This window comes from Trichomycterus rosablanca, chromosome 17 (assembly GCF_030014385.1).
Source record: "Trichomycterus rosablanca isolate fTriRos1 chromosome 17, fTriRos1.hap1, whole genome shotgun sequence".
Classification (NCBI taxonomy): Eukaryota; Metazoa; Chordata; class Actinopteri; order Siluriformes; family Trichomycteridae; genus Trichomycterus; species Trichomycterus rosablanca.
In genome coordinates, this window is record NC_086004.1 from 30,541,368 (window position 1) to 30,566,772 (window position 25,405).

The following is a 25,405-nucleotide window of genomic DNA, read 5'->3' on the forward strand; positions in this document are numbered from 1 at the left end:
CACTAAATCCAGCTGTTTATTAGACAGGCACAAATTCCCACAGTCACAGACACACTTCAAAATCTTGGGAGAGCCGGAGGAGCCAGAGGAAGCGCCGACTCCACAAACTCCTGATCAGGTGTCCAGATACTTTTGGCTGTGACTATGTAGGAGCCCGGCTGGCCGATAGCACCGCTGATGATTCGAACCCCGGATCCCAGCGCTAGTGGGATTGTTTCCTTTAAACGCTGGTGAACGCTAACTGCTTGTATTAGCATTTTACACCCCGTCCCTTTTATTTTGGGTTGCTTAAACGCTCCACGCTTGCTTTTCGATTAGCGAGCTCACAATTATCGAGCGTGATACCAGCCTAGCATTCAGAGATTAGCACATCCAGAACGCTAACTCGCCAGATTCGTAGCAATAAAGCCTGAGTGCTGCCGGCGGAAACATTTCCACTTGTTAGCGGTTTATTTTGTTCATTTGGGTTTTATGGTTCATAAAATTAACGGACGCACTTTTAGTTCCTGAAAACGTGATTAAAAAATGTAGGATTTTATATGTGAGCACGGTTGGAGCGGCGTGAGGATCCGCTGGCTGCTTCTTTACACTGACTAGCGGCGGATCTGAGTCTCTCCGAGCGGAATCTCAGTGTGTACTGTATGGAGGAGCACACTAGTCTCTCTGTGTTCTTCTGCTGCTCGTGGCAGCACATTTACCAGACAGTAGGGGTCGTCATTGCATTAGAATGATTATCTAATCTCCCCTCTCTTAAACGTATCCGATTCCCAACGGTGTTCCCCCTCTACCTGCTGCAGACCTTCACTCCTGATGACATGTGCAGCACCGACCGCTTCTTTACACCTGCACCAGGGTGCATACGGAGATCCGTATCGTGCACGGAGAGTCACACACTGCTCTCCATTATCCCCCGTCTCTGTGCAGCGCCATCGATCAGCCAGCAGAGGGCGTAACTGCAGCACATTTGAGGAATCCCTACTATTAGCACTCCCATAATCGCTGTCTGTGCAGGCGCCCGGCCGGCTGGTAGCAGAACTGAGATTCGAACCCATGAGTTTAAGATGGTGTGTTAGCGTGTTTTACCGCTGCGCCACCTGAGAGCCACATTTTCATACATAAACAGATTTTGTTTGGGGTGTGAAGCCCAGTGATGGTGCAGCAGTAGAGCCCGCATCCAGCCGTCCAGGTTCTAACCGGGCGTGTGGTGGATAAGCTGCCAGTTCCACCCGCCGCCCTCGTGTTCGTCAGGTCTTAACCAGCTCGCGTACGATATTCTGCTCGATTAGCCGGAACCTTTAAATCAGAGCGACGGCGGCCTCTCGTTTAATCTAAACCTGCTCCTCAAAAGGTCACGACGTTACAGAAATAAAGAAATAAATAATAAATTCACCACAACTTCGTGACGTCCTGATCTAAGAGCTGAAGTCTTTATAAAAGAGGAAACGGGCGTGTCAGGAGCCGGGTTCGATCTTCGGTGCGTATCGACCACGAGATCTGGATCTCAAAATTGTAACCGGTTCCGTTCAGGTTCCTTAGAACCAGAACCTTGGTGCTTTTCAGAGAACCGGCCCGTGTTTACGTTCAAATCGAGGATGCATCCCCAGCAGGGGGCGCTGCTTCACACACTGCTGAAGTAAACAGTCGTGATGAACGGATGGATTTTGGAGATTACCTGTGAGGATTTGTGCTGCAGTTACAGACAGCGAGAACAGATCAGCTATTGGTGACACTCTGGTTCCGGTATGACCTGACACGCCCACGGACGTCACGGTTCCTGCGGAAGGTGGATTAGCTACATCATATTTCCAGAGGTACAGAAAATGAGTGGATAGATAAACTTACAGCTTCTGTTGATCATGAAGGACTCTGCTGGGGAGCCGGACCGGGTAAAACAGGTCATGGTGCCATAATTAGAACTGGCATCGGGCCCCAGGGCCCCGTTCACACACAGGTCAAGAGCGGTTCTGATCCAGAGAGGACCTGAGGACCGGCAGAACCTCAGGAGGCATCAAACGAGGTGCAGTTTCATATTTAGGGTCCTTAAAAACGCAGGAATACCTCAAACTGGCGGCGTGCTCTTAAAGCTGACCAAAAGTATGTGGACACTCCAGGTTTTTAGAATGTGCCGCATATTCCCATAAGCTCTCAGTCAGGCGTCCACATACTTTTGGCCCAACAGTGTAAAAGTAAAGGAGTCAGGAAACGTCTGTAACAGTCCGAACAGTGAAGAGTTTTATTAGATTATTGTTCCAGATTTCTGTACAGACTCTACGAGGACTCACGGACCCCCGGTGGAGCCCAAATCACCCGAAATTCAGCCACTCAGCACCAAAAATAACATAAAAAATAATCCAATAAAATCAGACGTCATGAGTCGACTTCAAATAGAAACGAGCGCTCGGATTGGTTCCACCCATTCTGTCCAAAAAAACGAGCGCTCTTATTTACATTCCTGCCCCCGTCAACCTGCACATGTTCAGTCTCACGACCCCAGTTTCAAAAGAGTTGGGACAGCAGGGATGAACCAGAACACCAACTGATCAATAATCTTTTGATTGATTGGGCACAAATTCCCACATACAGACAATTTAAAAAAAAGTTGGGACAGCAGGTGAAACATAAAAATAATAAAAGCAGAAGCGCTGATTTATAAACGTATTTATTTTATTATTTTCATCGACCAACAGGGCACGCGTCAGGAACACTCCGTACAGGACACCGTTCATGTCTGTGAGAGCGCCCGGCTGGTTGACAGCACCGCTGAGTTTCGAACCCAGATCTCAGCAGCAGTGAGTTAGAGTAACAGACCGCCGCTCCACCCAAGCGCCCAAAACTGTATTTTTAGGGGTTTATTTTACTGTAGAAACACAAAGATTACATAGTTAATGTTCTAACTTCTTAATTCTACTGATTTTTTATTAATATGCACTCGTATAAGGTTCCAAAAAATTTGGGACAGCAAGTGAAACGCTAATAAAAGCAGAAGCACAGATTTATAGACTGTATTTATTTTTATTTATCCATTGCATGGTTTTAGTCGCCCATTAGACGTAGCCAATCATGTCTGTCTAGAGATTCGAACCCAGATCTCAGCAGCAGTGAGCTACAGTAACAGTAAGAAATAAAACATGTAAAAGGATCCCAAACCCTCCACAGTTGACGATGAATAACAGGGGCGTAAAATAAACCTTCTACAGGAGTTCTGTGGTCACAAACCCAACAACGCTGTACCTACTGTGAAGCATGGTGGTGGTAGTATCATGATCTGGAGCTGCACAAAGTGGAAAATTCAGACCATCGTCCATGAGATTCGAACCCAGAATGAACCCTGAACTAGAACGAGAAGTTTAGGATTGGAACCCTGTCAAAAATAAGTGGACAGTCAGCGTTCCACAAGCTTCAAAAGCGTCCACAACCAAACAGGTCCAGTAACAAGGGATCAGAATTTTCCCGCCCTTTATTCTCTGCTAATTAGCCAAACGACTCTGGATCTTAAATCTGGAACCGGTTCCGTTCAGGCTCCTTAGAACCAGAACCTTGGTGCTTCTCAGAGAACCGGTTTTTATCAGAACCGATGATGCATCCCCAGCAGGGGGCGCTGCTTCACACACTGCTGAAGTAAACAGTCGTAGTGCGCTGGAGGATTTCGGAGATTACCTGTGAGGATTTGTGCTGCAGGTACAGAACCTGACTCTACAACCTGACACGCCCACAGACGTCATCACCGTCAAACCTGCTGTTCTACGGTCCGTGCAGAAGGTAGATTAGCTACATCAAATGCTCTAGTATTAAATGTGCTGTCTATATATTTTTGACCAAACCCTGGTCTATCTGATACAATCAACACGTCTAACGTCTCCTCACACGCTACATTCAGTACATTCAGCCAAAAGTATGTGGACACCCGACCATGAGCTGTTAGAAATCCTATTCCGAAATCACAGGCCTTCATTTGCAGCTCTAACAGTCTCGACTCTTCTGGAAGGGCTTGGAAATGAAGCTTCATCTGCTTCTTTATCCGGTCAAATCAAACTGGGTTGGATGGGAGGGCCTGGCTCCTGACTGACCTTCCGATTCATCCCAAACGGGTCAACGGGGTCGAGGTCAGAGCTCTGGAGGCCACTGGAGGTAAAACAAGGGCTGTCCATATACTCATCATGTACATACACTATATGGACAAAAGTATCGGGACGCCACCTATCTTCTAATTATTGAATTCATGTGTTCCAGGTGTAATGAATCAATCATAGTTTGCAGGAACAGTTTAGGGAAGGTCCAGCGTCCTGCACAGAGTCCTGACCTCAGCCCCACTCAACAGCTCTGGGATGAACCGGAACATCGACAGACACACTTCTAAGTCTTGTGAGAAGCTTCTCATAATAGAAGAGCTGCTGTTGTTCTACCTTAAAGGATCCCACAGAGGGCGCTCTGTTTTAATGGAAGCGGGACGTCCGACACACTGACGGTCAGGTGTCCCAATACTTTTGGTCATATTGTGTCCGTACAGATTATATTAATTCAAGTAAGTAAAAGGAAACGATTGCACGAGAGCCAGTAAAACGTTCCTGATCTGTTGAGACGGTACATGAGGACGCTCTGTAAAAAATAATCTGTGTAGAATTGTAATGAAATCAAAATAGAACTGGGCTTCAGTCGGATCAATTCTAAACTCTAAACTCTATAAAAGAAGAGAATTTTTATCTACAGTCCAGAAAGATCCACAGTAATAAAATCATTCTAATAAAAAACATGAGACTTTAATCCTCAGTCAGGACCCAGAGTTCCGCTTCAGTCCCGTCAGACTCGGTTCCAGAACCGGTCCAGGAACCATCGTCCAGGAATGGGAACCGTACCGGCACGTTGGCGATCGCCTCAGGACTTCATGGTGCACACGGGCACCACGATGACCAGGATCACAGTGCAGGCGGCGGCGGCGATCAGAGCGCCGATCTTACACACCCTGGCCCGGCGAAACTCCGCCTCCTTGCGCTTCAGCAGCGAATCGTAGCCCGGCGTGTAGATGTCCTCCATCCAGTACTCCAGATTATTGGGGTTGAGAGACTCCTGGGTCTGTGTGGGGAGAGAACACGAGGATCAGATATAAACGCTGCAGCAGGACGACCTGAAAGCAGCAGGAACAACAACAGCTCGGCATTTCTTCCTTATGATCTTTGACTGATATTACACCAAGAGAACTACAGTAAACAGACATTGAGTTTCTACAGAAATACTACGGTACGATCAAATGACTCCACCAAACCACAGTGCGAACAGACTGTAGATCCACTGGCTACAATGCAGTAACACGACCTGGAACACGATCAATCAGAGTAAATAAATCGGAGTAACACTGGACCCACCACGACCCTAACCAGAAGTGTTTGCCCTGTGATATGATGACCTGTTCAGGGTGTTTTCTACCTTTTGCCCAATTAATCTGACCCACAGCAACCCTGACCAGGATGAATGAATGATACTAAACACAACAATAATCCACCTGGTCAGAATCTGCTACCAACCGTCCGGGCGCCTATACGGACGACGATCGGCTCGTCCAAGGGTCTCTGTGCAGCGCCATCGATCAGCCAGCAGAGGGCGTAACTGCAGCAGTTATGAGGAATCCCCTCGGGGTATAACGGAGATCGGTGCGTGACTCTCCGTGTGCGATACGGATCTCCGTATGAACTCGCCTGGTGCAGGTGAAAAGAAGCGGTCTGTACTACACACGTGTCCAAGACCGAACCTCAGGCACTTGCATTCATTCTCAGAGTTCAGAGCCAGCGACTGGACCGGACCGGACCGCTCTGATTACCGCCACTGAAGCTACCGGACCGGACCGCTCTGATTACCGCTGCTGAAGCTACCGGACCGGACCGCTCTGATTACCGCTGCTGAAGCTACCGGACCGGACCGCTCTGATTACCGCCGCTAGGCTGCACTGGGATTCGGAACTGAAGCCGGCTGTGGGACGCCGGCGGCGCCTGCACGGACGTGCAGCGTTTCCTTAATCAGGATTGTTTAATAAGCAGCTTCAGATGGAGGAGGCGGGCGTCGCTGGAACCCGAACCGAATCCGTAATCAGACGAATCCGTCAGTACCAATCCCCGGTGTGAAATTTACATCTTATTGTTGGAACAGGAAGCGTGATCAGAAATAACAATAATAATAAAACATCGGCTTTAATATCAACATGAACGTAACGTTTCTCACTTCTATTTCCTTTATTTTATTATTTACAGGAGAATAAATTTAAGAAAAAATATTAAAGAGAATAACTGATAAAAGTAGTAGTTTGGGAAACGGTGCAGAGAAAAAGAGAATAATACAAAATAAAATAATAAAAATATAATAAAATAAAAAAGAAATTAAGTAATAAATAAATAATAACAGTAATAAAGAAAATAATACAAATCAGACTCGTTTTTCCGCTGTAGTAAACCTGACGTCAGTTTCATTTTGCTGCATCAATATTCCAGCGGTCAGCAGGTGGATTGTTTCTGCTGCTGATGCAGAATCTCGGTGCTCTTCAGGTTCTCCTTCAGCAGGGGGAAACAAACACACGGAGCGACACGTGCTTCCATCTAGACGATGTCTTTATCAGGGACGGCCTGTTTAATTCAGTGGGATGATGCCAAGCCACCTTCTGCACGTTTTATAACCATGTGGCACAGTTGTAAAAGAGCGCAGGTGCTAGACTGACCCGTCTCCAGACCTGTTTCATATTAAAGCAGAACGCTGTAGGACGGAGGTTACAGTTAAAAAATACAATACAAAACAAAAATTACAGTAAAATAAAGTGATACAATTATTATAAAATAATTAAAATATAATAAAAAACAATTAAATAATAAATAATCTATTAAAATAACAATAATAAACAATTACAAATTATAAAATTATTTTACAATAATAAAAAAATACATGAATTATAATCAAATAATAAAAATCTGATAAAAAAATAATTAAATTCAATAATAAATAAACCATCAGGATCAGCAGTTTTGTTACAGTATTTAATCCTCCTGAGCCTGCAGGTTCGAGTTCCATCCCATTGTAACCAGGTGAAGCAGAATTGCTCCCACTTACCGTGTATAGATCGTCTCCCATCGATCGCTCGGTTCAAACGAGCTGAACGGTAAAGATTTTAATTAGTCATGTGACCTCGTTAGTACTGAAGCGCTGAAGATCCGATTTGACACCAATTAAAATGAAGCATCTGATTGGTGAGCTGAGACCGAACCTTCGTTTACGTTCAGAGCATCGAGCGGAACTGTGACTGATACGATACAAGCGATGAAAGATCAGGGGCCTCGCTCAGGGGCCCGACAGTGGCAGCCTGGCAGCGGTGGGGATTGAACCAGCGACCTTCCGATCAATAGTCCAGCAGATGAGCCGCCGAGCTGCGACTGCGCTGTGACTCATCTCTGTATTTAAATACACAATCTGGTACATGCACAAGCACACTCAATTCCACACCCTTCTCCATTCCAGCAAGACCTCTGTTCTGTTTTGAGCAGATAAACGTCACCTCGATCCTACCGAACACCTTCGATTGCAAGCCAGTGCTCATCATCCTCACAACTGCTCTTAGTTTTGACTGAACGGGTACAAATTCCCACAGTCCAAGTCCAAATTTTTGTTAAGTGGATGCTGTTGTTGCAGCATGGAAGAAAGGGGTTCATTTTACGGTTCATGGTTTTGGAATGTGGTGTCCAAGAAGCTCAAAGTCAAGTGTCCATAAACATGAGTTTCCAGCATTAATTGAACATGCAGAAGGTGGATTGGCTGCACTTAACTAAACCTGGGCGTGAGTGTACAGAAGAAGCAACCAGGAGATACGAAACACCCAGGGACATGCTCCAAAAAACCCAGCCAGCTACTCAGTCCACCACAGTGCTATAACATAAGGATGTCCGGAACAGCTACAGAACAAGAACGTCACCGCTAGCAAGACCGCTAGCTAAACAGCCAGCGTGTGTGTCATGTGTCTTTTCTACCTAACTGTACCCTGCAGGTGGCGCTGTTACACATAACATGACCCCGCGGTAACCAAAACCTGCTCTCACCTGAAGGTCCAGCACACTGAGCTTGTTCTTGTCTCCTGAGTTGCGTTTGAATTCCTCGATGGTCCACGACGGCTGTTGGCGTTTGTTGTCGTTGACGCCGCTCAGTCTCAGCTCCGTGTAGAGAGGACTTCCCTTCACGTGGGGTTTGACGGGCGGGGTGTAGTGGTGCGGACTGTACACCTGCTCCACCAGGTAGGACTCCTTGGGAGGCTTGGAGGAGCGATGAGGCGGGTGAGGGTCGTACTGACGATCTGTCTGTCAGGAGAAACAGGTGAGACATCAGAGACACGCCCGTATGATTCTGCTTTAGACAAATCAGGACAGTTTTAATGGCACATACACAGCACACATGCTGGTCAAGGTGGCTAACATGTGCTTCCTCTGACTTCTACAGCTGCATGCCGCTTCTTTTCACTGATCAGTGGTGGATTCATTAAGAGCCCTACCCACAGAGCTCTACCAACCAACAAATCAACCAGCCAACCAACCAATCAATTCACCAACCAACCAGTCAGCCAGCCATGCAATCAACCAGCCAAACAACCAACCAACCAATGAATCAACTAACTCAACCAACCAGCCAGCCAGACAACCAACCAACCAAACAAACAACTAGTTAGCCACCCAACCAACAATCAACCAACAAGCCAATCAACCAGTCAGCCATCAAACAACCCACCAACCAACCAGACAGCCATCCAATTAACCAACAAATCAACCAGCCAATCATCCAACCAACCAATGAATCAACTAACCATCCAACCAACCAGCCAGTCAGACAAACAACAAACCAATCAACCAAACAACCAACTAGTCACCCAGCCAGCCAACAAGCGACCCAACCAACCATCCAATTAATCAACCACTCAACCAACTAACCAACCAGCCAATCAACCACCCAGTCAGCTAACCAACTAATCATCCAACCAACCAATCAACCAGTCAGCCAGCCAACCAACCAAACAGTAGGCCAACCAACTAACCAATCCACCAACCAACTACTCAGCCATCCAGTAGGCCAACCAACCAATCCATCATCCACTCAACCAAATAACCAACCACCCTACCAGCATCAGAATAAAACCAACAAATGTTAGTGCTCGTACCCAGACCTGATTCTCTGATTCTGAACCTGCTGTGTTTGTATTTATTATTTCACTGACTTCTCACAGCACAGAAACATCTGGCAAACATCTGCACTGCTCCATGAGGTGCACATCACAGCAACAAAACCAACCCACCACATGATCCGCCAAACCGAGCGCTAAGACTAGTCATGTATAACATGCAGGGGGTGTGGCACCCTCCTTACAAAATTTTAATACATGATGCATGTAAAATCTGGCAACCCTGGACAAAAGTGCCTAGGTTCATGTACCGCCATGCATGCACCATATTTGTGAGTCCAGCCCGGGATTCGAACCCCCAGAACAGGCAGTGCTGTTACAGTCAGCATGGTGAGGTGTCCACATACTTTCGGCTGTACCTTTAACACATGCACTGATCTGTGAGTCGGATCGCTGGGTTCTGGCTCTCTGGGCTCCTGCGAGGCGTCGCTCTGACCTCCTTCACCTCGCCGTGACTGACTCGAGCGTACGGAGGTGATGTTAGCGCCGCTCTCCCGCCGAGGTCAAACCTGCCGAGCTACAACCACGACGACCGGCGGTGCACACTGAAGATACCAGGAGGAGCTACAGCACCACGGATCTGTGTGAAGACCTGGTGACCCGCCCTGCTCCCTATACCTACCTGATCAGCTCCTCAGTAGAGAGGATTCTAATCAGACCTGGAGTCATAATCAGATTATTCAGATGCTCTAAATAATTCTGGGATTGATCTTCAGCGCTGAGGAGGCGTCGGACACTCCCTCGTTAGGGGGCATTTTAAGGGAGCTAAGAATTTAGACATTCCCTCTTCTCGGGAGCATAGGATGATGGGAAAAAAAGCCAGAGAATGTGTGGACTCAGTCTAGAGCATGTAAGTCAAACTCACAGTCAGGCGTCCAAATACTTTTATATATTGATATTATTGACTGTGTCCTTGTGCACAAAGCAAAGTCCATAGAGACGTGAGCTTAAACAGAGCCCCGACCTCTCTCAAGCGCTCTATTGAGTAAATGTGCACAAATACCCATAGACACACTCCAGAATCCTGTGGAATGGAGTAATGCTGTTTTTATGTTCATGTAATTTTCACCCGCTTGTTCGAGAGCCATAAATAACCATAAAGAGAGAGATGGGGGGTGGGGGGGTTACGCCGCCCTGGTGGTGGGCCCTTCATTAGGATGCGAAACCTAAATCATCTATAAACCCCACTCGCACCGCTCGCACCACTCACACCAGTCTGGGTTTACCGGTCACCAGAGTGGTGAACATCAGACCTGGTGATGCCAGGCTGAACCCGCTGTGCCAGGCTGCATGGCACCGCTCTCGTGTGAGCCTCTCCTCCTGCATTACTGGGCCGGTTTTGATTAAATATCGGTTCCCCGGGGTGTCGTTCAGAAAGATGAATCCAGGGCTGAGGGACTCGGAGATGGGATTTATCACCCGGCTACATTCATCAAGTCGCCAAGAAGACACCAGCAGAGAGAGAGAGGAGAGAGAGGAGACGCAGCGACTGGCTGCCCTCCAAACACCAGAGAGATGAGAGAGGAGAGAGAGAGATGAGAAAGAGGAGAGAGAGGAGAGTGAGAGAGAGCAGAAAGAGAAATGAGAGAGAGATGAAAGAGAGGACAGAGAGGAGAGAGAGAGAGAGAGAGAGGAGAGGGATGAGAGAGAGGAGAGAGAATAAAGCAGAGCAGGTAAATGTTGACATGTTTTGGTTTGTGAATCACTCAGTACAGGAATATAAACAGCAGCTTCATCAGTTACTGTCACACTAAATATAACAAACTCACTCACAGATAAAACGTTACAGCGCCACCGCTTGGCCTCATGGAGGAACGTGTGTATCTGGCAAACGCTGAAGCTGCTGGTGTGTTTTGGCGATGTTACGCTGGTGTTTCTTTGCTGTTATAGTGGTACAATGGTGTTATAATGGCATTACAGTGGTGATTCAGTTGTGTTACAGCAGTGTTGCGGCAGTGTTATGGTCTCGTTTTAGTGGTGTTACGGTGGTGTTATGGTGTTGCTGTAGTGTTTTGGGGGTGTTACTAGGGTGCTACAATTGTGATTTGATTGTGTTTTAGTGGTGTTACAGCAGTGTTATGATGGCATTACAGCTGTGTTTCCGTGGTGTTACCATAATGTCTTAGTGGTGTTATGGTGGTGTTTCCGTGGTGTTACTGTGGTGATTCGATAGTGTTCTGATGGTGTTACGGCAGTATTACTGTAGTGTTTTGGTGGTGTTACAGTGCTGTTAGAGTAGTGTTACAGCTGTGTTTCTATGGTGTTACAGTGTTGTTATGATGGTATTACAGCTGTGTTTCTGTGGTGTTACGGTGTTGTTATGATGGTACTACAGCTGTGTTTCTGTGGTGTTACGGTGTTGTTATGATGGTACTACAGCTGTGTTTCTGTGGTGTTACGGAGTTGTTATGATGGTACTACAGCTGTGTTTCTGTGGTGTTACGGTGTTGTTATGATGGTACTACAGCTGTGTTTCTGTGGTGTTACGATAATGTTTCTGTGGTGTTACAGTGGTGTTGCTGTAGTGTTTTGGTTGTGTTACAGTGGTGATACGATTGTGTTTTAGTGGTGTTACGGTGGTGTTGTTATTATGGTTTTACAGTGGTGTTACAATAGGGTTACACTAGTGTTTTAATGGTGTTACTGCAGTGTTTTAGTACTGTTACGGCAGTGTTCAGGTGTTGTGGTGGTGGTATTACGGTGGTGTTTCCACTGTGTTATGGTAATGTTTCGGGGTGCTTCGGTGGCGTTTTGACCATGTTACAGAGGTGTTACAGTGGTGTTACAGTGGTGTTTTGATGGTGTTACAGTGGTGTTACAGTGATATGTGATACTCCTCAAGTTTTATTGCTTTAATGTAATATAAGCAGCTTCTCAAATATCCAATAGGCTTGTAGGAATGAACTATCAGCCAATCATAACGCAGGGGTGGGAATACTAAAGTACATCTGGGAAAAAACAATAACCCAGTATTAGGACGAGCTATTTTATCTGATTTACCAGTTTTTATTTCGATGTTTAAAATAATGTGAACGTTTTCAGTGAAACATCAGAAGATTGAGAACTCTGCACCCCGTCCTAAATATTCTGACATTCTTCTCTTAAACTTGAGCGTATGGTGTGTTCGGTTCAGTTTCCAGTAAAACACCAGTAAACAAAACCATAAACCATAAATAATAAACTGAGAAGAATCCGTCTCTGTTTTTTACCTCTTTGTTTTTGCGGTGTCGGTCCTTGCCCTCTGCGTGCCGGTCCTTCTCTTTAAGCTCCTCTCCCGGGTGGCTGGAGTACGAGATGGTCCTCCAGTCTCGAGGAGAGTTGGTGATGCTGGTCACTTTGGACTCGGTCGCGCCGCTTTCCTCGTTCAGAGACCTGGAGGACCTTCGATGGAACATGCTCTTTTTTAAGGCCTTCACTCTCAGGCTCTCGCTGCCACCGGCGTCCAGGCAGCACCAGTCCGCACTGGTGTCCACTTTGCCGTTGTGTCCTGTGGTGTGGCACTGGAACATGCACGGCGAGAGGTCGGCGTCTGCCTGAGCCTGGGCCGCGCCGTCGTCTCCGGGTTTCCCGTTCGTCTCGGGCTCCTGGATCTTCTCGTCCAGCTTGGTGAGCTTGGACAGGACCTGCGAGATCTCGCCGCGCACCCCCGAGAGGGACTCCAGCTTCTTCTCGATTTCACCGATCCGGAGGACGAGCTTGCAGACGCTGGCCTTCAGCTCGTCGTCAGAGCTCTCCAGGGTGGTGAAGAGTCGGTCCAGCTTGCCGGCGGATTTACCCCGTTTGATGGTGTTGCGCTCGGGAGAGCTGTCACCGTCTGATTTGGTGACCTGAGAGAGCGAGCCGTTGCTGTTGTAGCAGGAAGACTGGGTGATTCCCAGGGACTCACAGATGCTCATATCGTCCAGAAAGCGGAAGATGTCACTTATGTCGTCGCTGACGATTTCACACTCCTCGTCCGGTGGTTTGAACGACGGTCTTTCGGTGTACTTGTTGTGCACGATGAAATCTTTAAGCTTCCTCTGCTCGGTGTCTGTCTGTGTTCCTACGCTCAGACCGCCATCCAGGTTGGCCGCTTGAATCGACGGACAGTTGATGCTTTTGTCCTTGTACCTCTTCCCTCCGTCTCTCTTATCGGAGCTCGGACCACAGCCGATGGACGCCGCGTCTTTCATCTTCGGCCCGTTGGACTTCTTGGAGAACCCCGCAGGAGACGGCGTGGGCTTGTCTTTGACGAAGTGTCGATCGTTTTCCACCATGCTGTTGTGGAGGTGATTGTCCACCGGCACATTGTGTGTCAAAAAGGACCGCTCGAAGTCGGGACCCTCGTCTGCGTTGAGACTCAGGCTCTTGATGGGCCACGCCGGCTGCCTGGTGGGCTTCCCAAAATTCCTCCTGGTGTTCACACACTCCGTGACCGTGGTGGGCCCGAAATAGGTGGACGCCTGCAGGTCGTCCAGGCTCTCGTGCTTGACCCTGGACTTGCTCTGGATGGGAGAGCCGACGGGCTCGAAGTAAGGGTTGCTGTAGGGCAGCTCGAAGCTGTGGTTGAAGAAAGTCTGGGGTTTGTGGAGCTCCCTCCTGTGGTAATCACCGCCGTCCCTGGAACTGGGTTTGGACTCAAAGGCGACCAGGTTGTGAAAGTCCTCTTTGAAGATGTTCCGCTTCTGGACGCACGAGTGGACGGTGAAAGGCTCGCGGTTGGGCAGGAAGATGTCCTTGGCGCCGGAGTCGCGGTCAGGGTTGGACTCGCTGTCGATGTCCATGGGGAAGTAGGTGCTCTGCATCTCACACGGAGGAGGACTGGGACTGGTGTACTGGGGCAGATGCTGCAGCTTATCCAGCGACGCCGCTCTACATTTCAGATCTTTGCCGACTCCCAGGAGGAAATTGGGTTCAGACGACGGTACGAACGCCTGGCAGCCGTTGCACTCGGGTTTGGGGCAGGGTGAGTTCCGAGGAACACGGTGACCTCTCCGGTTGGAGCGATCGTACGATCTTTCACAGTCGTTGTATTTGCTGTACGCGTCCGAATCGGACCTGCACGACTCGAAGGACTGGTTCTTATGGAACTTGGGTCTGTGGCTGACCGGAAGTTTGTCCCTCGCCATGCCGCCGTTCATCTGGATGAGGTTGAACATGGTGACGATGTCCGCGGCCACCATGAGCTTCTTAGACTGCTGGTCCTCCACCGAACATCTCATTTTGTCCTTAAACAAGGTAGCCGGGAAGCTCGGGTCCAGACAGGCGGTGTAGAACAGCAGGCTCCTCAGTTTCGCCAGATGAACCAGGTCGAAGCGGGCACACAGGGACTTACACAGCTCCTGGTATGACACCGTGCTGTACTTGGTGTCCAGTTCCTCCAAAATCCTGATCAGGAACACGGAGTATTCAGGAACCGCGTCCATCACGGCCGGAGAGACGTTCTGGTTCTTACCTTAGAGACGGGACGGTGACCTGCGTGGAGAGACACCGGGGGTTAGAGGAGGTGCTGCCGAGACGCCAGAACATGCCGACCGGAGCTCTCTGTGTACCATTGCATAACACACTAACTGTGTGTGTCGGGGAGGAGGGGTGGGGGGTAAATAAATAAATAAATAGAATACATATAATAATACAAATAAATAAATAAATAAATAAATAAATAAATAAAATTAATACGTAAATAAATATAAATAAAATAAATAGATATAAATAAACAAATTACATATAAACAAATAAATAAAAAGATAAAACAAAAAATACATACATATAAATAAATAAGCAAATGAATAAATATTAAAAATATAAAAATAAATACATACATAAATATAAATAAAATAAATAAATAGATATTAATAAAAAATACTTAAAAATAAATAGAAAGAAATAAACAAAAATAAGTAATAAATAAAAATAAATAAATATATAAAATAAATACATACATAAATATAAATACAATTTAAAAATACATATAAATAAATAATTAAATTAAAATAAATGCTCATACATAAATACATAAATAAACAAATAAACAAATTAATACATACAAATAAATAAATAAAAAATAATAATTAATAAGTAGATAAAATAAACACTTAAATATAAATAAATAAATAAAATAATAAAATAATAAAACAAATACATACATAAATATAAATTAAATAAATACATACATACAAATAAATAAAATAAAAAAAAATTATTGTAAATAAACAGATAAAATAAAAAACATTTAATAAACACTTAAATATAAATAAATACATAAAAATAAACAAATAAATAATAAATATAAAAAGGATAATAGGAGCTCATAAAAGATAAGCTAAAAATGTAAAACGCCCTACAAGAAAAGCTGCAAGCTGAATGAATTGGTGCTACATGCATTAATTCTGTAGGTTTGGATGTGAATAGGTTGCACACGGATGCATGTGCAGCGCAATAATAACAGCTGTGTGTGTGTGTGTGTGTGTGTGTGTGTGTGTGTGTGTGTGTGCACTCATTACATGTGCAAAACTGCATCAGAATGTAAAGACCTGAGCTGCACTGATCCCCTCCAAACCCTCAAAAAAATCCAAATAAATCACATAAATCAAAATCATTCAATCCGTCTCAGGAATCAGACCAAATCATCCAAAGTCATCAAGCAAAACAGAGAAAAATGCACCGCACCTACTGCAGGAGTCCATCAGGGTTCCTGACCCCCCGGAGCTCCTCACTGCTGATCATTCGGACGGGTTTCGGTGGTCCGGTGCTTCCTGATGCTTCTGCATGTGTGTGGAATAAAGCAGAGAATGAAAGCCAGTCAGCGTTCCCATGCTGCTCTGAGCTCCGTGTGCAGCAGTGCTCGGATGATCTGCTCTCTCTACAGTCCCGGACTTCTACACCGATATGGGAGGCCAAAAGGATCAGAATCAGCAGAAACAAACAGGGCTGGACTGTGGGCAGGACAGGACAGTGACTGCACGGGACCACTGGGGGCGCTGTTGTGTCTGTTCACCAATCAGAAGTTATAAATAAGATCAGAATCCGGCTGTAACGGGGCGTCGATCTAATGAATTGGTGCCTGTTTAGCAAATCTGAAGAATTCTTGATCAGTTCCTGCTTCAGTCCTGAGATCTTAGATCAGTAGCTCTTAAATCTCCACCCTCTACCCCGCCCTAGGCTATTATACAAGCTGAGAATGCTTCTTTTTACCTGATTATTATTATTATATATTTATTATTGGTTTATCAGGATTATAACGTGATGTTTTACACTTTGGTTCCATTCATGACAGGACAGGTAGTTACTGCTTACTCAAGATTCATCAGTTCAAGTCAACTTAGTGTCTCCAGTTCACCTCACGTACATGTCTTTGTACTGTGGGAGGAACCCGGAGCTCCCGGAGGAAACCCACACAGACACGAGGAGAACATGCAAATTCCACACAGAAGGGACCTGGACCGCTCCAGCCAGGAATTGAACCCAGGACCTTCTTGCTGTGAGTTTTACCATCACACCATCACACCTTCTGCAAAGGTGAACCACTGGGAACCAGCTGAAGAACCACAAAGCTGCTGGGATCAGACCCACCATGTGGACCATCAGAGGTCGCAGCAGGTGTCCGAATCTCCTGACGTTCTCTTGGTGTATCCTGAGCTCGATCATCCGTTCTGTCTACTCAGTTCTTTTATGTCGTCTTGTGATCTTCTGCTCCTCTGTTTTTCAGCTTTACCTCCACCAGAGCCATTCTAACATACCAAAAAGGTGCCCCCCCCCCCACCCGAATCGATACCGTATCTGTGCCCGCTAAGCATCTGATTTACCTGGTGGCACAGGGAGAAGCATTTGGGAGATTATGTTGGAGGTTTGTGTCTGTCATCAGATAAAACCTGCAGAAGCTTCCTGTTGTACCTCAGTTGTGTCCATAATCCCACCTAGAAAAACATCACACCACTAGTGATGGTGGGTAAAGAAAGGGGGGAAACTGAGAAGTGAATAAATGAATGGATGTGTTCCTCTCAGAGCAGTTGGGTACCCTGGCTCATCACAGCTGTATGTAAACTTTTGAGCTGTACTATTAGAGACGTGTCTGTATAAAGCTGGACTGAAGGTGCTGGATGTCGATGCTGTTGGAGCTCGAGGATGAATCGGAATGCCAACAGCACAGTCGTCAGCCCAGAAACCTGCTTTTGCCGGAGGGAACGAATAATAAATAATCAGCTGAATAAACGCTTCTGCATTTTAAGTTTCTTAATTACGATGCAGAAAACGTCTCGTAATGAGGACACGATCCAACACACACACACCAACACACACCAACACACACACACCAACACACACCGTCCTTCCAGCTACAGAGGAGTGGGTGTGTGTGTGTGTATATGAGAGTGTGTATAATATATATGTGAGAATGTGTGTGAGTGAGAGAAAGAGAGTGTGTTTGTGTGTGTGTGAGATAGTGTGTACAATATATGCATGTGAGTGTGTGTATAAGTGCGAGTGTGTGTGTGTATGAGAGAGTGTGTATAATATATGCATGTGAGAATGTGTCTGTAATATATGAGTGACAGTGTGTGTGTAATATACAGTATAAGCGTGTGTATGTGTGTGTGAGAGAGTGTGTGTGTATATATATATATAATATATGCATGTGAGTGTGTGTATAAGAGGGTAAGTGTGTGTGTATTACACAGTATAAGAGTGTGTGTGTGTGTGTGAGAGTATGTGTGTTTATGAGTGTGTGTGTGTGTGTATAATATATGCATGTGAGTGTGTGTATGAGAGTGTGTGTGTCTCAGCGTGTGTGAGTGTGTGTGTATGTGTGTGTGAGAGAGAGCGTGAGTGTGTGTGTATAATATATGCACGTGAGTGTGTGTATTCGAGGGTGAGTGTGTGTGTTTGTATTACAGTATAAGAGTAAGTGTGTGTGTGTGAGAGTATGTGTATAAGAGAGAGAGTGTGTAATGTAAAGTATGAGAGTGTGTATTTGTGTGTGTAGAATATAAGTGTGTGTATAATTGTGTGTGTGTGTGTATAAGTGTGTGAGAGTGTGTGTAAGTGTGTGGGAATTTGTGCCCGTTCAGTCAGTACAACTGGGTGCTGATTGATCAGTCGGTGTTCCGGTTCATCCCAGAGCTGTTGAGTGGGGCCTGTGCAGCTCACTGGAGTTTCTTTAAACCTGTGCATGCTGGAACAGGAAAGGTCCTTCCCTAAACTGTTGCTGCAAACTAGCCTGCTGCTGTGTATACACTCAAGTTCATACAGCACATGGCCAAAAATATGTGGACACGGTTTGGAACATAATTATTTATAGCAAACATGCGCCGAGCGTGTAACGGGCTGAGTGGCGCCCCCTGGTGTGAGCATCAGAGATAAATGCAGTATTTATGTTTGCTAGTGCGATAAATCTGCGCGGTACGATACGCTCAGACTCGATTAGGCGCCGTTTACGACCTCACGTAGCATTTCACTCACCCGCCGTATTGTTTGACTCGCTAAACACATCCTGAGCTGCGCAGCGTGAAACCGCCCGATTCATCCCGCCACCGCCGCGTAATGAAAAGTGACACGCGGGCTAAACGTGTAAACATAGCGCCGTACCTGTAATTATAAACAATTATTTGTTGTTTATGTGAGCAGGAGAGTGAAGTGTGGCGGAGGTTGCTGTGGTTAGCTTTAGCGCCGGGGTCAAACGTTAACGGTGTCCTAAAAGCATCTGCGTGGCTAACGGACGCTAACGGGAGGAGCTCCGGATCTCTGTTGCTTTTTACACCTCATCAGCAGTTCTCATCGGTAACAATGACCGGTGTGTGAGTGTGTGTGTGTGTGTGTGTGTGTGTGTGTGTGTGAGTGTGTGTGTGTGTGTGTGTGAGTGTGTGTGTGTGTGTGAGTGTGTGTGTGTGACACCTCAGGGATGAAGGAGGTCAGCAGTTACAGTCCGCGTCCTAATACGTGCACAACAGTGCGAGGAAAAGCGATACAGTACAAATCCGCTGTAGTTTCAGGGCTTTGATTAGTGCAGCACCATTTTACACCAGTAAATCCTTCCTCCAGTAATAAAGCGCACCAAAAATAAGCGGACAGGGCGAGAAACGGCTGATTACACACCAGCAAGTACCAAAAATAACTGGACAGGGTTAAAATCTAGATTTAGAGATCATTACTGGTGTAACAGCTACTGGAGGAGGATTCTAACCCTTGTTTTGTTTCAGAGGACAAAACTGAATGAACCGGGGAAAAAAACAGCCACAGCAGTCGCTAACAGGTGTAATACATCAATCATATGTGCAGCAGCAGTTTAGGGAAGGACCTTTCCTGTTTCAGCATGCACAGGTTTAAAGAAGCTCCAGCGTCCTGCACGGAGCCGTGAACTCAGCTTCACTCAACAGCTCTGGGATGAACCGGAACTTCGACTGATCAATCAGCACCCAGCCTATGAATTATGTCAGCTTTTGCACTACTGAACGAGCACGAATTCCCACAGACACACTCCGAAATCTTGTGAGAAGCTTCTCAGAGAAGCTCTAGCTGAAAGGATCACACAGAAGTCAAGATTTGACAAGCTCCCAGTCAGGCGTCCGAATATTTATGGACATATAGAGTATGTAGCAACAGTTTAGGGATTGCCCTGTTTGAAAAGCTATAGAAAGAATGAGTTGGGTGAGTTTGGTGTGGTCAGATCTCGACCCCATCCTACAGCAATCACCATCACCGATCATGTTTGACCCCTCACTAAAATTCCTGTGGCTGCTGTGTGAAGTAAATCCCGGCAGTTATCTTCCAAAATACTGAACACTTTGGGCCTTATAGTCACTCACTCAGTCACCGTCTTAACTGCTCATCCAATCAGGATCGTGGGGGGGTGCTGGAGCCTATCCCAGCTTTTTAATGGGCACAAGGCACACAGTAACACCCTGGACAGGGCACCAGTCCATCGCAGGGCAGACATGCATATTTTTTGGACTGTGGGAGGAAATCAGAGCTCCCGGAGGAAACCCACACAGACACAGGGAGAACATGCAAACTCTGCACAGAAAGGACCTGGACCACTCCACCTGGGAATAGAACCCAGGACCTTCTTGCTGTGAAGTGACCGTGCTACCCACCAAGCCACCGTGCTGGGGCCAGATAGTGTATGTCATTAATGTAGAGCCCTGAGAAGACACTGAGGACCTGGGTTTAACCCTTGACAAACAAACAAAATGAAAACGAATCCCAAATGAGTCCACATTGTTTATGGAAAACCTTCCTGTAGGAAAGAACGGGGGCGTCCAACAGGCTCGTGGTCGAGCGTCCAAATACTTTTGGCCACATAGTTTATCTCCCAGTTATTCAGGACAGAAATGAAGTGTGGATTAAATGATTGAGCTCTCAGTGCTGTATTTATATTTATATATGATGTGTGTATGTGGGTGAATATAACACACACACACACACACTCTCTCTCACACACACACACACACACACACACACACACACACACACACACACACACACACACACACGTGTGTACTGAGAGCTGAGGGATTTCTGACCTCCACGAGGATCAAAATGAGCTTTGTTCTCTGTTGCCACTGAAGAAGCTGATCTGACTTTTAATAGGATCCTGAAGCCACACACACACACACACACACACACACACACACACACACACACACACACACACACACACACACACACACACACACACACACTAGAACTACAGTATATATACTGTATATATGTACAGTGAGGAAAATAAGTATTTGATCCCCTGCTGATTTTGTAAGTTTACCCCCTTACAAAGACTTGAACAGTCTATAATTTTTATGGAAGGTTTATGTTAACAGAGAGAGACAGAATATCAACAAAAAATCCAGAAAAAAAACATTAAATAAAAGTTATAAATTAATTTGTATTTAATTAAGGGAAATAAGTATTTGATCCCCTACCAACCAGCAAGAATTCTGACCCCCACAGACCGGTTATGTGCCCATGAGGCTACAAATTAGTCCTGTCCCTGTATAAAAGACTCCTGTCACAGAATCAGTTTCTTCCGTTCAAATCTCTCCACCACCATGGGCAAGACCAAAGAGCTATCAAAGGACGTCAGGGACAAGATTGTAGACCTGCACAAGGCTGGAATGGGCTACAAGACCATCAGCAAGAAGCTTGGTGAGAAAGAGACCACTGTTGGTGCGATCATTCCAAAATGGAAGAAATACAAGATCACAATCAATCACCCTCACTCTGGAGCTCCATGCAAGATCTCACCTGGTGGGGTAAGAATGATTCTGAGAAAGGTGAGGTCAGTCCAGAATTACACGGGAGGAGCTTGTCAATGATCTCAAGGGAGCTGGGAGCAGAGAAATGCTGGATATGACCCCAAGAACACCATCCCCACCGGGCATTTCTTTGCCTCCAAACACGGCAAGTGAAGTTGATGCCAAAGAGCTCAATTTTGGTCTCATCTGACCATATCACATTCTCCCAAGCTTTCTCTGAATCATTCAGGTGTTCATTGGCAAACTTCAGATGGGCCTGTACATGAGCCTTCTTGAGCAGAGGGACTTTGCGGGCACTGCAGGAGCTCGATCCATTACGGTGAAGTGTGTTACTAATGGTTTTCTTGGTGACTCTGCTCCCAGCTCCCTTGAGATCATTGACAAGCTCCTCCTGTGTAATTCTGGACTGACCTCACCTTTCTCAGAATCATTCTTACCCCACCAGGTGAGATCTTGCATGGAGCTCCAGAGTGAGGGTGATTGACTGTGATCTTGTATTTCTTCCATTTTTGAATGATCGCACCAACAGTGGTCTCTTTCTCACCAAGCTTCTTGCTGATGGTCTTGTAGCCCATTCCAGCCTTGTGCAGGTCTACAATCTTGTCCCTGACGTCCTTTGATAGCTCTTTGGTCTTGCCCATGGTGGTCGAGAGATTTGAACGGAAGAAACTGATTCTGTGACAGGAGTCTTTTATACAGGGACAGGACTAATTTGTGAGCCTCATGGGCACATAACCGGTCTGTGGGGGTCAGAATTCTTGCTGGTTGGTAGGGGATCAAATACTTATTTCCCTTAATTAAATACAAATGAATTTATAACTTTTATTTAATGTTTTTTTTCTGGATTTTTCCATAAAAATTATAGACTGTTCAAGTCTTTGTAAGGGGGTAAACTTACAAAATCAGCAGGGGATCAAATACTTATTTTCCCCCACTGTATGTATATATAAATATACATTAAACTTCAGAGTGTAGGTCTATCTCTCTGAATTAAGGGTGATTTGTTGAGTTGAGGGTGATTTGTTGAGGAGAAGCACTGTGGAGAAGCAAGAAGGTCCTGGGTTCGATTCCCAGTTCGAGCTGTCTGGGTCCTTTCTGTGTGGAGTTTTGCATGTTCTCCCTGTGTCCGTGTGGGTTTCCTCCAAGTGCTCCGGTTTTCTCCCACAGTACAAAAACATTCTCTGTGTGTGTGTGTGTGTGTTTGCCTTTTGATAGACTGGCAACCTGTCCAGGGTCTCTCCTGCCTTTTGCTCAGTGACCAGGATAAATTGGTGGTAAAACACACAGCGAACGATTTTTTTTTTCACCCGTTCACTCCCAGTTTAGTCGTATCCGGTTCCCTATAACATTTCTTTTATTCGCCCTTCGATGCTGGTGGAGGAGAACTGCAGACTAGCACCCGCCCCCTCTGACATGTGTAAAGTGACCAAACTCTGGAGCTCGGGCACCCCAGGGGTGCACATACTTTTGCTCACGGTGCTGCCAACCTCGCCAGTTTGTTTGCACCCGACACCTTTAATCCAGTCAGTACAGGACTAACCTGGAGAACCCAGGAACTCGTTCTGGTTCCTCAGATCTGTGAACCTTCATCATCTCAAGATCTTCTCAGTGACGTGTGGGGATTTATGTCTGGTGCCACCAGCCGTGCCCTTATATGGTCGTTTAATGATGCCAGTCCGCCGTGCCAGCCAGCGAGGGCACACTGTGTAGAGCTCTGATCATGAGCTCGCTGGATGTGCCATTCAAATCCATGGACGTTGACGGCTTTCCATAAGCTGTCTGTGGGATCTTCTGCCCCTTTTATCAGAAGAGCGTCAGTGGGGACACTGATGCTAGAAGAAAAGGTCAGATTCACAGTCAGAGTTCCAATTCATCACAGAGGATTTATTGAGCTTATTTGAGTTCCTCCAAACCAGATCTGACTGGTCCATCAGCTCCAGAAGATCTTTAGCTCCTCCAGTCAGACCAGTAAACCAGATCCATCATCATCATCGTGATGGTTGTCCTTCTCTAACAGAGGATGACCTGTCAGTGGTGGACGTTTTTCTGACCGGTTCTCCTCCCCGTCAGTCAGGAGATGATGGAGCCGATGTTTGGGAGCTTTGTGTGGCTGACAGCGGCGCGTCAATCACACGTCAGGGTTCCGCCTTCTACCTGGAGAATCTGGTAAACTGTAGAGCCAAAAGTATGTGGACACCAGTCCAGGAGTTTTATCCACACACATCAGTATCAGGTGTAGAAATTCATTCATTCATCGTCTTTTCTTTTAATGACAGTTTTATCCTGGTCAGGGTCGCGGTGGGTCTGATTCATGGGGCGAAAAGGAAACACCCTGGACAGGTCACTAGTCCATCAACGGGCACACACACACACACACACACACACACCTAGGACACAATTTTAGTAGTGCCAAGTAATCTGACTGCACGTCTTTATACTTGTGGGAGGAAACCGGCGTCTGTTCCTGTCACCTCTGCAATATTTGATCTCTGGGACTGATCCGGACGACTGTGCGAGTCACACGGAGCTCAGTGCAGCTCTCTGTACACGATACAGCTCTGTGTGGGAACCCAACACTGTCCGGTGATAAGAAGCGGTGCAGATTGGACACGTGTCGGAGGGGGCGTGTGCTGATCCGGCTCTCAGATTGAGGATTGTGCATGCAATTGGGAATTGGATATGACTAAATTGGGAGATTGGGGGGGGTGAATCTAGAGACAAAAAAGAAAGTCTAACTCTCCGAGTTTGAATCTCAGCTCTGCTACCGGTCAACTGGCCGCCTTTAAGCGGTCACGATCGGCCAATAGTCTGCTGTGTGGGAAAAGACGTGACTAAAAAGTGGGCGGGGTCTTGGTCGCTGTGTAAGGACCCTGGTAAGTAGCCCGAGGCGCCTGTACAGAAGTGGAGGAACGTGGAGATCAGCGCGTGACTCTACATGAGTGAGACCGACCTCACGCGCCGATCCACCGAAGTACGGGGTGATAAGAAGGAGGCAGACGTCGGAGTGAGGGCGTGTCAGGAGAATATACCCTCCTCGTACACCATCGGGGTCTCCAGCAGAGGAAGAGGAACTGGCTACGACTAAACTGGAAGAAAATGTAGAAATAATATAGTAAAAAATAAAGCGTTTTGGTTTGAATTCAGTATTTTGTTGAGCGGTGCTTTTCATCACCCTCTAGTGGACCCTGGTGGTACTGCAGTGTCTGTCAAACCGCTGTAATAACTGATATATTATTAATTCAGTATTGGATCAATTATTAATAAAACTCACTCATTACTAATATATAATTATTAATTAAATATTAAAAAGCAATCTGTACTCAAAGAATCATTATTGTGAGTATGTTTGTGTATAATCTGGTGTTGCCGTGATTACGCAGCAGGTTCAGTCGCTGTTGTTTATTGTTTAGCGTTTTTTATCGCGCGTTATTCTTTATATCGTCCGTTAGTCCGTCTCACACTGAACCGCCGCGCTAATAAATCACTCACGCTGATAAATCCTCCTCCCCGCTGAAGTGTTTGTACACAGCGCTGATTATAAACACATGACGTGAGGAACAGCGGCCATTTAGATAATGAGGCGAGGCGAGTCGCGCGCTAATCAGAGCTGTCCCAACACGAGCTGGAGCTAGCCGCGACGCTCAGCGCTCCATCGCTAATAAATACTTTGGGGAACGTGGTGATGGAGACGCCACAGAGACTGGAATTAACGGGGTCTGATGCAGCGTTGGGTTGATATGAGACGTGTAGTTTGATGTGTACAGGTTCACTACATGGACAGAAGTATTGGGACGCCCCTCGATATGATTCAGACCGTCCAACCAATCAACGTTTACATTTACAGCATTTAGGAGACGCTTTTATCCAAAGCGACTTACAGTACTGTGACAGTATATTATCTAAGCAATTGAGGGTTAAGGGCCTTGCTCAGGGGCCCAACAGTGGCAACTTAGCAATGGTGGGGCTTGAACCGACAACCTTCTGATTA

The 25,405-nt window shown here is 46.3% G+C and overlaps 1 protein-coding gene across 1 annotated transcript; it reads right to left on the bottom strand.

The window, feature by feature from the left end:
• Positions 1 to 2,209: 2,209 nt before the first annotated feature.
• Positions 2,210 to 14,601, bottom strand: minar1 (membrane integral NOTCH2 associated receptor 1). The gene is made up of 3 exons (XM_063012658.1): positions 12,403 to 14,601; positions 8,067 to 8,321; positions 2,210 to 5,070 (listed from the first exon to the last, which is right to left on the bottom strand). The coding sequence occupies exons 1-3, from the start codon at positions 14,596 to 14,598 to the stop codon at positions 4,873 to 4,875; spliced, it is 2,649 nt and encodes an 882-aa protein (XP_062868728.1). The 5' UTR covers positions 14,599 to 14,601; the 3' UTR covers positions 2,210 to 4,872.
• Between the last annotated feature and the right edge of the window lie 10,804 nt (positions 14,602 to 25,405).